The sequence below is a fragment of the Colletes gigas genome, unplaced genomic scaffold, assembly GCF_013123115.1.
Source record: "Colletes gigas isolate AHSC1104 unplaced genomic scaffold, ASM1312311v1 Colletes_gigas_Sc00017, whole genome shotgun sequence".
NCBI lineage: Eukaryota > Metazoa > Arthropoda > Insecta > Hymenoptera > Colletidae > Colletes > Colletes gigas.
Window position 1 is genome coordinate 2,424,521 of NW_025106646.1, and position 13,508 is coordinate 2,438,028.

General features: G+C 37.5%; 1 protein-coding gene across 1 annotated transcript in view; it reads right to left on the reverse strand.

The window, feature by feature from the left end:
• The window catches only part of LOC122400328 (hemicentin-2), a 531,816-nt gene that overhangs the window by 7,817 nt on the left and 510,491 nt on the right, over positions 1-13,508 (reverse strand). The window contains exon 10 of the mRNA XM_043401723.1: positions 3,848-4,026. Within this exon, the coding sequence (XP_043257658.1) occupies positions 3,848-4,026 (179 nt within the window). The remainder of the gene's footprint in view (positions 1-3,847; positions 4,027-13,508) is intronic.

Genomic DNA, 13,508 nt, shown 5'->3' on the forward strand with positions numbered 1-13,508 from the left:
TTCCTCGAGAAACGCTGACCGTACTGTCTCGTCGAACGCGCGAGAATTTTCGATATAAGAGAATTAGGGATTGTCTCTGATCGGATAAATAGAAAAAGGGACCTAATAGACCGGTCGAGTGTAATATGGATTATACCGGACGAGTATTATACGAAGCAGATCCAATCGTACAACAGAAATTATTATATCGACTAGGCAAATAAAGCAGCAAACATTGCTGACCGTATCCGACTGAAACAATAGACTATGAAACGTACGCGGTCAGATGATTACTATTCATTTCGTGTTATGAATATATTAACCCCTAAATTGGAACGAGCCTTTCATACAGGATCGTAGTAATGTTTTGTAGTTGTTAAAATATTCCTTTTTAGGCCTTTCGTAAATATATTTAATTTCCATTGCTTTCTTTTTTTTTGGAAGATATATTTAATAATTTAGAGAATGATCGATGTTGCTTCAAATGATAACTTTTCGTCCACGTTTTTAAACTGACAATTGACAAAAATTCCTCGAACCTAATGCGATCAAAACTTCGTAAAAAGTAAACGTACACAAACTCTATGGGGTTGTTTTAAAAGTCGAACCCTATACTTTCTTTAAATTCAATTTTCTCAAATGCCTTTCTACCCTATGAGAGAAAAGTCGTAAAGGTTTTTTTCAAAATATATGAAGAAAAATCGAACGGTTCCCGAAATCTCGAAGACGTTTTTTTTTACGATTGAAATCACGGTGAATTTGCAGACGGAAATTTCCTTTTTCTCATGACTTCCATAAAAGCTACAATACGATTTTTTTCTCGATTCAATTCCACTCACTTTTTATATCGTTTACTGACTTCGTAGAATCGGAGACACTTCGTATGGTAAAATTGGTATCATAATTGGCAGGGAAATTGGAATAGAAAGCGTTTGTAACGGTTCAAGTAGATCGACCCCATCTCTGCACAGACAGATCGAGTAGAGTTTGAAGCTGATCGACAGGTGGATTCAGACCGTTCCGAGACAAACAGAATTGGGACCATGCCTCACCTGTCAAGTGAAATAGAGACCACACTGGTCAGACAAGTGGAATAGAACACATCCCCGGTCAGACTAGTTCAATTATACTGATCCGGTCCGACAAAGTAGAAGAAAACATGCTCTATGCAGACATACAAACCTACAGAGCTACTATAGTCAAGGAAAAGAATTTTTTAAATATTACAATTAAATATTTTACAAAGTGGCCTGAGATTAAGAATGTTAAAATGCTTTTAAATTATTGATTGTACTGAAAAATTCGTTTAATAGAATTCAAATGGGTTCGAGATGATTGTTATTCGATGTAATTATTATTTCTCGTCAGGTTCGTTTTTTTAAAATGGGATCATACACTTTTTGATAAACGAATCGATTCAGGTCGCCATTCTCTAACATTTCCAAATTTTCTTATTCTTAAAATGTGATTTGGGCTCAGTTTGTGGTGGTTAAGTTAAGTCATTAAAATTGATAAAATATTTCTCGAGATATCGAGTTATTTATTTATTTTAATATGGGCAAAAAAGCCATTGCTTTGCAAAAATTTCAATTGTGAATAAATTACAAAATTACAAAAGATTATTTATCCGACCTAGAAATTTCTCAATTGAGTTAAATTTTCAAACATTGCATAATAGAAGAAATTAATTATTATTATTAATTATTTAAATTAATTAAAGGTCATAGGTATTTCATGTCCAGCAATTATTCAATCGTCCCCCTTGTCTGTGCCTTCAAAATATATAAGGAATCACACTAATTTTTATTTTAAACCATTCTATTTAAAATTGTATAGTTTATACTCCGTACACACAAAAATAGATATAATTGAAGAATCCTCAAGAAATCTAAAACTACCCTCGCAATGTATCGTACAATAATTATGTTACCAGCTCTTATAAGCGATATTTTCTCGTGTAAAATTTAATTCAATATTTCTTTACATATCTCTTCTTTTTTCTACTAAAAAATTTTACCCCTAAATAAACGATTAATAATAATATATTTAACCTTCTCGATCAGAGATTCGACCCCCCTCGTTTCTCATTATTTCCGTTTCTATTATCACGTTGTATCAGCAATTATTACTTCAATTGCCAAGTTTGGCGAATTATGTCGGAGTAAACAGAGGCTCCGCGGAATCTCGCGCGTCGTTCACATCCGGCTGACGCGGCGGTCGACGTGTTAATTCGTCAACGAAGTCGTAATAAACACGCGCGGGTGCACAAATCACTGCGCGTACGTTGTTCCATCTGCGAGAGCGACGTGCCGGGAACAACCGAAGGAAGCGAAGCGTCGTAAAACGTCGTAATGTTCTTTTCAGGGTGCACTTCGCAGACAAACAATCTTCGGGTTGAAATGGTTGGCGTGTCAGGGAGAGGGGGTGTTGTGCTTGCTTTCGTTCCCGAACGGTCTCGTTGTCGAGGGGCGCAAACACATCGAGACGTCGTCGCCTCGCGAGTACTTTTGTTCTTTGGGGGGAGGCGCGGCGGGCGTTGGTCCGCGGAAAATTTCATCGAAAAGTTCCCGAGGAACGAAATTTCCGGGCGGCGTTCGTCGGAAGAGGCGAGCCGATGGCAGTCGGTACCGTGATTTATCCGGCCAGCCCGTTTGGTTCTCTCTGTATCCCTTGTTATTCGGGACTGCAGTGGCTGGTAATTAATTCGCGAAATAGCAGCTCCTCGGCGAGGGTTACGGCGGGGAACGACGAAGCGCCAACCCTCGGTGCACGTGTTGCGGTGGGCGTAGTTATTTTGACCCAGATTCTGTTTTGAATGCCAATACTGGCTACCAACTATTCCGCGCGGAACATCTGCGCGAAAAATTAATAACCCCCCGTGAGTTTTAACGGCGCAATAACGGCGAAACGGAACAAACTTATTCCGTGTGAATTTAAATTTTAACAACGTCGAAGGGACACGAACGTTCGATGCTGTTCTCTATCGACCCTCAACGATCCGGAAGCGTTTCGAGCTTACTTTGGGTTCAAGCTACCCCTCGTAAGATGAAAAATTATGTACTGAATATTTTTATATGAAGTGTAAAAGATATTTATTTTTTTTAGAGAAAATTCGTTGATATATTTTTGGAGTAATAGGATAGTGAATTTATAACAATAAACACGGCGGTATTGGAGGCATTGATTAAGGGTTAACGATTTTCTTATCTTGTGAATAAGTAAATATATACAGGGAGCCCTGAGGCACCTGGTACCCCATTACCCCATAATACAGTAAAGAGAAATAATTTAATAAGTATGGTAAATAATATGGTTCACAAGATATTAATGGTGACCTTTTGTAGTTTTCAAGCATTTAAAAAGTGTTTTAATTAAATCTTGAAAAGAATTGAATTTTGCCTCTGTCTCTTGTAATAAACAAGAAGTTAAACGAAACTTCAGTTTGCTCGCATATTTCCTATAATTATGAGTTTAATCGCAAAGTCTCGAAGGCAATTTTCTTGTTACTTTAGTTCGTAAAATCACTTTCTAAAAGACTGCGCTATATCACGAATAATTTTAATTATGTTCGATTCAAGTCTGTATTCTTACTCAAAGATATAATTAGAAATAAAATACTAGTTTTCGTCTTCCTATTATTTAAGAATACAGCAGTACATTTTTGTAGAGTGAAATTTTCTGAGATTTAAACATTACTTTCGGATAATTTATAACTGCATAAAGCAAAGTTTGGCGCGATAGTTATTCTTGTAACTTCTTTGAAACGTGTGAATTTTATCTGGATTTATTTTCTTTAACGTTTGCCTTTGAGAGTTAATTTCGTATTCTCTCACAGACGTTATTAATAATTTGAAAAAATGTCAAGTACCTCGATAGCCAAGGCTCGAACCCCGTCTCTGGTCGGCGTACCAGGCACGTAGACGTTTTCCTCGGATACCCAGAAGACCTTGGTGTATCTTGGCTCGGCACAGAATTCGGCGACGATGCTCAAAGGTTCACCCTCCTTCGCCGTCACCGTCTGGCTAGGTGGATGAACCATAGGTCGACCTGGAACAAAAATTTACAAACAACCCGCTTAACTCTTGCCGAGCCATCCTTTTTTCTTGGTCGTAGATCCACGCTTCACCTACGTCTCCATAACCCGTCCCAACTTTGGTGCTTTCGAGCTTGCAAAGAGCTTTGCGTCTTGTTAACTGCAAAAATATCTCGACGCGTATCTAAACGACGTAACCTTAAAATTCCCGTTAAATTACACGTCGGTTTGTACTTTAAACGAAAATTAATTAATAATGTGAACTATATGAATATTTTAAATTATAATAATAGTAATAACAGATAATTTTTGCAGTTTAGAGACTTTTCTCAATTTTCACAATTTCATTCCAGATTCTTTTTTTATTTTATCCTTAAAGAAATACTGGGAGCTTAAGAAACCGATGTTATTTTTATTATTTTATTAAGAAAGCGTGAAATTTGTAGTAAAATGGTAATAATTAAGGACTGTGGTTTTATAAATAGCTATGGAAGAATTTAAAGTCGAGTTTATAAGCAATTAAGCGTCTAATTACATCCGAAATACAGTTCTCGGAGATATGGACAAAATTATGTTTTACTTAATGAAGGTTTCGTAATTGGTGGTTAACCACAATTTTTCCGCAATTGGTGGGTCACCACAACGCTAATGCCGGCGGCATAAATTAGATTTCGTACAGCGAAAATGCAGGTTTCGTTTTAAGAGGGCATTTTGGCGCGGTCGCGGAGAATGGGCATTTTTAAGGATTACTCGCAATTTAACGTATTTAAATTCTTTTTTAACACATTTTTACTTCCGCCACATCGCGTCGATATTTTCGTCCGTTTCATTTACGATTCATCGGTCTAATTAATTTAATTTTAAATATCGCCGAAGCGACGGGAAGAACAAAATTTTAACCTCTCTTTAATTATAAGAGCAATACAGAAACGAAGATTCATTAAATTTAATAGTGTTCATTTTAAATTGGATACGAGTTTTCTCATTTATTGTAGAAATGAAGAACGATTTCTATATTAAATGAGACATTCTTTAAAACTTTTTACTCCTAAATCCAATTTCAAACTTAAAATAAATTACTCATAAATAGAACTTATCATAACTCATATAATTTGAAATATACCATGTTTTGACTCGAATTATTCTTAAATATTTATAAACTATAAATTCTAATCAATTTCAATAAATATTTAATAAAACTCACAAAGCAAACTCTGTTTTAAGCTGAAACTTGGAGTTTTTAAAAAATAATTTGTTTTTAAATTGTTTCACGGTTCGTGGAAATATTTATATCCGTTCAATTTCATTGAAAAATGTAGTACTTTTTCAATCACTTTGAACGATTTACACCACAAATAATTAATTTTTTTATATCACAATATCAAACCTTATTTTCAAATGTACACGTATAAACTTATTTCAACGTCGATTCGTTTTAAACATATCGGCGATTATATTTTTTTTTTTTACGAAAATCAGGCTCTGCTATCATAACAGATGAGTTCTAACGCGTCCGTGCGACCATATTTTATCCGATTCGCGGGATATCGATCCCGTGCGTCGGACCAATGTGGAACAAATTTATTTATATCCGAACAATTCGCGTTTCCTCGTGCTATTTTTTCTCTTTCCGCTTTTCTTTCGCTCGCTTTTTTTTCTATAAATATTTATAGATTATTTTTCACGTTTACGAACGCACGGCAACGGTTTGAGCGTCGATTCGCGGTAACCACGACGTCGTGTCACGACGAGAAAAGTATAAAAATACTGATTCTTGATTAATAATAAAATCGTTTATTATTCCTGCTGTGATTGCGCAGAAATTTTCTTTGTTTACAGCATACGTTTATACATAAGGACACTATGATTATTAATAAGAATTTAAATAATTTTGATGACATAAGGAAAGAAATGCTAGGAAATAATTAAGGTGTAATAGAAGCTGGAAAAGTAATATAAATATATAACAGTCTTTTAAATTCGTCTCAGAGAATTAAATTGAAAAATTAGTAACTGGTACTACCACCCTTGTTTTTAATTATATAAAATATTCTATTTTTCATACTGTTAATTAGTTTCTGTAATGTTGTTTTTTGAATTTTATTCCAATCATATCTTAGTGCACTCTCTAGCTCTTTAATGTTATTGTATTGCATCCCATTTTCATATACTGCACGTGATAAAATCTCCAGAAGTAAATATGAGTGGTCGAATGGCGCCTCTAACTACTTGGCCGACATCTGACTTTAAGAATACCACTCCTAGGCGACGAAAATGGCCAGTAAAGGGGCTCTCAAGTGATTTGTTTACCACGACTCGCCTCGCAAAGACAGAAGTTCTCTTAGACCCGAACACGTGGGCCTGAATCACGTATTGCGTCGCGACGGTACGCTCGGGGGTTTGCGACGCAACACACGACGCTAGTGATTTACTCGTTTCACAGAGTTTCGCGATCCCTCTGCAAACAACCGCGACACTCGATGATCGAAACTAGACTTTGCCGGGGCGACAATGTGGTTGAAGCCTAAAGCGACGCCCGCCCGTCCACCTACGCGCAATTTGTACCCATGGATCCTCGATTTCAAAGCCTCAAGGCGATCGTGATTTCCGGAACGGCTTCAACCCAGTCTCGTCAAAATATCTTCTCGTCACTGCGGGCGACAGCCGTGCCGCAGTCGCGCTGTAACGCAAGGAAATATAATCGGAAATCGCGAATCCATCGGATCCCGTTAATGGATAACGATTCGCCCGGAGTTTATTCGAGTTTCAACGTTATCGTTGCACGTTTCACGTGGATCGTCGCACGGTACGCTAAAACGCCTCGAACGCTGGTTAAAACACAATTTTTTCGTGCAACATACTTTCGCTTGGATCGTGATAGATCAAAGTATAAAGAACAATAATATTTAACCCTTAAAATAAATTACAACTTTGCTGAATCATATATTTATTTTTATTTTATTTCGTTCGAGTTTGAACTGACCTATTTTCTGATACCGTGTCACATCTCCTTGAACTTTGGAATATCTTTATAAAAGTAAAAATGGTTCTTTAACCCCTTGCTATATAATGACATGTCTGACTCATGACAAGTTTCACAATTATGAGGCCACTCACTCGTCATCAAGTCTTATAAATTATTAGGTGTACAAATGAATAATCCAAATTATCTTAAGCAGTTATAAAATCAAGTTTAAAGTCAATAGATTTTCCCGCCCTTTTGCGGTCATATAGTGTTGATATATAGCTAGTTAAAACAAAAGATAGTTTAGCGAAAGGCCTAACATAACCTCCAGTATTCAATTCAGTAGAGTCGAAAATGGCAACAGATGCATTCTTTACGAATTCCAACAAGGGAAAAATGCTGCAAGAGTATTACAGTATACGTTTGAAAAATTATTCAGAATTAAATCATAAGTCAAGGGGTTAAAGACTGAATAATGAGAAATATTGATATTACACGCAGCTTAAAATAATTAGTCTTTCATCTTAAATAACAAAAAGAAAATCTTTCATGCGTTTGCACGAAAATAAATAATTTCAATTTCAATAAAAAATATGTCATCATAAAATTCTTTTTTATTACATTTAAGGCGATGTATTAGATGTTGCGGATAAAATAAAATTAATTACTTTTGATTTTCGTAAAGTATCGAGAGAATCATGATTATAATACTTTTATAGTGAAGTGGTTCGAATGGAGAAAGTTAATGAAGTGTTACGTTTTCTTACTGGTAATCGATAATAAAATTTGTTTCCGCCGTCGAATTGAATAGCGACAGAATCTTAAATTACTCGAGCAGCTAAATTGCTCGTGATCGATCTTCCGGGACGGGACAATGCGAAGGATAATAATTAAATTCATTTGCACGCTTGTATAGAAGCATATAATTTATCTGGCGTTTTAATGTGTCCATTAAATCTCCTGTAATAATTTATTCATGCATTTAGGAAGTACTTATTGTCGTATTTCATTCATACATCTATAATATATACTTTTGAAAAGCTTGTAATCCTCGAAATTGGAAAATGTAATAGAAATTCAACGTTCCAATTAGAAAGATTCATTTTCAATATCGGTTAAGTCTCAAAAGTTCTGAATGTTTCCTGTTCTTGTAACATTTTTTACGAAAATTCCACACACTTTCTCACTATTAAACGCTTACAAAGGGAAGCTAGCCACACGTTACGTTAGATTAAAGGAAACAATGGTTCGAAATTAAAACATTATAAAAGACCGAAAAAATGAGTCTAAATGAATATTTTTCTAACTTTTTAGCTTCTTTTTGATACATGTAACTAAAACAACTGGAATAGAAGATATTCTCTGCTTATGTATTTATTTATTAAAAGCCAGATTAGGGTTAAATCTTTTGTCAAAAAAATACTATTGCATACCATCAAAAGTAGGAAACTAAAAATCCAAGTGGAATCAAATTTCGAGGAAAAACCCACAAGTCGATGCGTTGAATAAACGAAAGAATATTCTTTTGATTCTTTCAACGAGCCATCACCATCGAAATAAGACGCAAATTATTATCACCGTCCCGCGCAGGCTTAAACAAATACCCAATTCATTAACGAGCCAGCCACGTTAACGCCTGCCGGATGCCACTTACTTCGACTAATATAACTAAGCCGAGTCTAGTCTCTACGCCATTACGATATTTTGCTATTTACGCCGCCCGTTTCCTAAGCCACTTCGTGCCACGCGTATCGCTTACCGCGCGACAGAGAGCCTATTAATTAATTAACACGGCTCGTTGGTACGACATCGTCTCTCGTTGCTGGTATTCGCGAGCCTGGAACCTTTTCAGGATCCCGTCGCCATAGGGACGCCGCGTAAAAACGACCATTTGCGGCCGTTGAATCAGCGACGAGCGTTTTCGACGGATCCTGGCGAGCGTCCTGTCCCTTATCGGGGTAATCGTTGAACGACTTGTCAACTGTGACGAACTACTCGATGTCGTATCAGCAGCTTTGTTCCTGCACTTTAGCTAATTGAAGCGTGGATCCCGGCCGGTTAGCCGCGACGATTCCTCGTCTCTCTTTCCCTCGTTGCAACTATCACTGCCGCCAGCGCGCCCTCCCGCTTCCTTTTAGCCGTTCTCATCTGCATGGATTTCCTGCTTCGTAAAGCAAGCTTTCTGACCCTGGTTGGCCCATCTGCAACGGTGAATAGAAGCGGAACAGTACACTCGGCCGTGGCTGCTCATGAATATTCCTACGACTGAAATTACTGGAATACCTTGGCTGCGCGCCTCTTGTTTCTGTGGCGAGGGTGAAAACGCGGACTGTCTGTCTCCTTTCCGCGTTTCCCTTCCATCAAACCTGTCCCACCTGTGCCGTTTCACCGGCTACGTCGTTCGACCGATACCGGGTAGGAAGAAAAAAAAAAAATATTCCCCGCGTTTCTCGGCGCGCCACGATATTTCTCTTTTCCTTCTTTTTTTTTTCGTAGGGATAGGAAACTACACGGTCGAAGATTTTAGATCCGATCGATAGCGCATTGCGGATTTTTCGACGACAAAATGCGAGCGAAAAATCGACGAGTTCTGCCAACTTTACTGTTTTCGAGCGGATCGTGGAAAGTGTTACATCGATCGACGCGTTTATTTATTTATTTATTCATTCGTCTATTCGCGGGGGGAACCCTTTGGCACAAACGGAAGTTAACGTGGGGGGAAAAAGAAAATAAAAATTATACGAGAGAGAATTTTATTGTTTATAAAAATACTGTGCATCCGCGAAAAGTTGCTCCAAATATAATTCTCTTTGTTAATCCTACGTTAATATATTTTTTATATTTCGTTTACCATCTGTGGCTTCAAAAATTATTTCTGGACCGATTATCCGCGAAATCGATTATCGGGACGAAATTTGTCGTCCTACTAGTTTGGATAATCGACGTTTTACTGAGCAATTACGATATCAGACATGCCTCCGCTAATATTGGAAACTGGGTAGTCATAATGTTCGCGAGGAATTTGTGCCCAGAAACGGGTCTTTACAATGGGACAAAGCTTATGATAATTAGTTTGCCTAGAACAGTGTTTCCCAAAGTACAGGACGCAAAGATACTATCTTGTAATCCAATTTTCCACATAAGAGCAGTGTAGAATTTAAACTCGATATAAGAATATATTTTTCTTATTATTTTTATCTCTTCAAATTGCCTTCTACTATGTATACATTGAAGTAAAATTCTATCTGATATTAATTAATAATATCTTTACTTCCCGATGATATTATATTATTGCACTATTTGGAAATTTAATTACGAATATTCAGAATTATTAATTTAAATTTCATTAACAGTAACGCTATGCAGGAGCAGAAACGTGATTATGTAATGCGTGTAGTGTAGCTCCGGAATACAGTTCGATCCTACTACGGAGTTGACCGTTAAGAGTAATCAGTAGTGAGTGCAGTGGAGTTGTGCAAAGTTGTTTGTTGAGAGTTGACATCATTGCAGAATAACTGTCACAGTAGTTAAAAGTTCGAGTCGTAGTGTCGTGTTATTGTTAGCATCAGATTTTTCTATACGTGTTATTTAATTTAAAACTCTCGTTTCGTTTGCTCGGAGTAAAAATAATTATTAAAGTCGAACGTAAACAGTTTTCTTTCTTATCGCCAGTACTTTCTATCGATCTTCAATAATTGACAAGATTTATTTATATATCTGTTACCATCTTTCAGCAAACAAACATTATTCTTTGACTCTTCAAATTATTCACGAAGAGAATTGGGATGCATTCGAGAACATTGAAAAATAATATATAATACCGTCGTATCGTTTCTCTTATTACCGAACAAAATTTATGCTTGCACGTTTTGTTTGGATCATTAATCTTGAAATCCAGGGTCAATTATTTGTCCTTCTTTTCGGTGACATTTTTTTACGAAAAGCTGACATAGAAGAGGGCATAAAAGGAACCCGAAATAACCGTCCGTCGTTTTCCTGAACTTTTTACACGTCTCGCGGAGTACCGCTGCACGCGACACACGCGTGGCTTTGCATTATGCAAATCGTTTTTAAGGATCTAAAGAAATTCCAGATCTTTCACGTCCCTATGATTAATTTAAAATCCACGCTGATATGAATAAATGAACTGAGAGACAGAAACTGCGAGGTGGCGTAGAAGTTGTTGATCTTAAAAAACGTCGACGAAAACTGACCGTAGGTCGTTTCTCCGAATTTCTGTACGTTTCACAATATTCTACCGCGATACGTTCAAGTTCCTATAACGTGAAAGGATATTGAAAACACGAAGAAACTCTTAATAATTTTTTTTAGCAAGAATTCAAACAAATAATAAAATAGAATTTAAGACAGTCTCGTAATATCTATTTAATTTAATTGAACAGTCAGGAGTCTGTTTTCCAAGAGAAGTTTTGTAAAGGACTTTTATAAGGGATTTTTCCTTTTCCTTCCTCCTGCTATCTCGCCACAAAATTATTCGAATAATTTATTTATAGGTTGTAATATTTTAATAAACAATCCTAGTAAGACGTATTGAAAGTACTACAACTTTATTAGTGTGCAGTTTCGAAACTACTATTGCTTTTTCCATGTTAGAAGCGGTAAAGCTTCCTTTTTGAATGATTTTTAATTTTTTAAATTCCATTCTCCGCCTTACAAAAGTTTATTAATACGTACTAAAAATAGTAAAACTTTAAACGTGTGCAGTTTCAAAATTATTGGGGCTTTCTCTATAATTGAGCCACTGTAGGAAGTGGTAAAGCTTCTTCTTTGAAACGGGTATTGGTTTTTGTCGATCCGATTTTCCGTTTTGGAGATATTCCAGTTTGAATGAAGGGGTAATTTTTAAAATTTCACTATATCTGCCTCCGTCTAACGTGTCCGTACCTCTCTCTCGCACGTGCATCGTGAGAATCGTGACCGAGTGACCTAGTTACTACGAGCACGTGCAGTCAACGACCTTGACAAGGCCGTAATGAAAGTTCATTGACCACGCGATGTAAACAAAAGCTTCGAAGCCTTATATCTCCGGAACTAAATAAGCTATCGACTTGAAACAACTTTCATGTTAAAGGGTGTTTCATCTACTATCCGATGAACACAACGACTATTATTATTTACGCTGTATTCTATGTTTATTTTGATATTTACTTTGACGCCTTACTTTACATTTCTGAGACATTTACACTAATCTGACAAAAAAATGTTTGGAACAAGAGTTGACGAGTACTCCGAGGAGACCAAAGTACAATAATAAAAATTTCAAAAAATCGCAACTGAAAAGTGCAACTGTACTGACGAGTTCTTTCATTCTATTTATAAATAGAACATGCACCATACGTTTCGAAAGCATCAAATAGTTCCTCACATTCCTCAAGGGTAATAAAATTTAAGAAGAGAAAAAATATATATAATTAGGAATTGCTTAACTTTCGATAAAATATTTTCTGTGGCTTAAAAATCACATAAATCGTCGATTTGGCTCGGTGTGAATTCTCTGGCGTCCATCATAGGAAAAAGAATGAAGCCGCGTTCGATGTTCGGTATTTCGTGGAATCTCTGGTAAAGGGATGCTCCGGCTGTCCGCGGCGTGGGTGGCGCGAGTGAAGCTTCTATCCAGAGGGGAGAGATGGGTTTTGGACGCGAGAAGGGAAGAAAAAAAATTGGAACGCGGCCTCCGGTCGTGCGACGAGGGTATTCGTTCGCGGGGATCGCAATTTTCCCGACTCGCACGAGCACGTCGCTAATTACCGGCCCGTTAACGACCGCCGGGGAAAGGAGGTCGCTCGGAGAGACACCCGGTATCGGGGAAAGCGAAGGAGCGTCGCCGCGAATTCGCCGGAAGAAAAACGGATACGTCCGGTCGAATTCTGCGTCCGGGACGACTTCGGTAGAACGGGGACTGCGTTCCTGAAAAGCACCTCTTAGCAAGTTAAATGAGCCGTGGGCAATGGCTGCGACGGCTACAGTGATTCATTTCTGGTGCCGGGGCGGAAAAAGTTTCGACAAGAACGACCGTCACGGTAACGAATCCACCCCCGCAGCACCCTTTTATCCCGTACAACGACGTAGACGACTCGACTCGCGTGCTGTGAACGTTGTTCCGTCGAAACATCGATCCGACGAAAACTTACCAACCTTGTCTTCCACCCGGAAACGCGAGTTCGGCCAAGCAATCCTTCCGGTTAGCCGATTAACGGCGATCGTTTTCGTTCATCGCTACCGTTGGATGCGTAAGTGACTGCAAGAATCTTAGTTAGGGTTTTCGAAGGGACAATCTGAACAATTATTTCGTAATGTATTTCTATACATCGTTGAGAGTAGAAAGTGTAATATACATTTTGGCCGGAAACGATGGGAAAGTTATGAAAAATGCATTCGAACAGTCGATTGTACCGTGGTTGCAATTCTCACCTTTTTTCTCAATATTAAGATGGAGGAAGAATTATCTTACATTCTTAGCATTTGCATTTTTACAGTGTCGAAGTTTAGTACGCGAAGAAAATCTAAAAT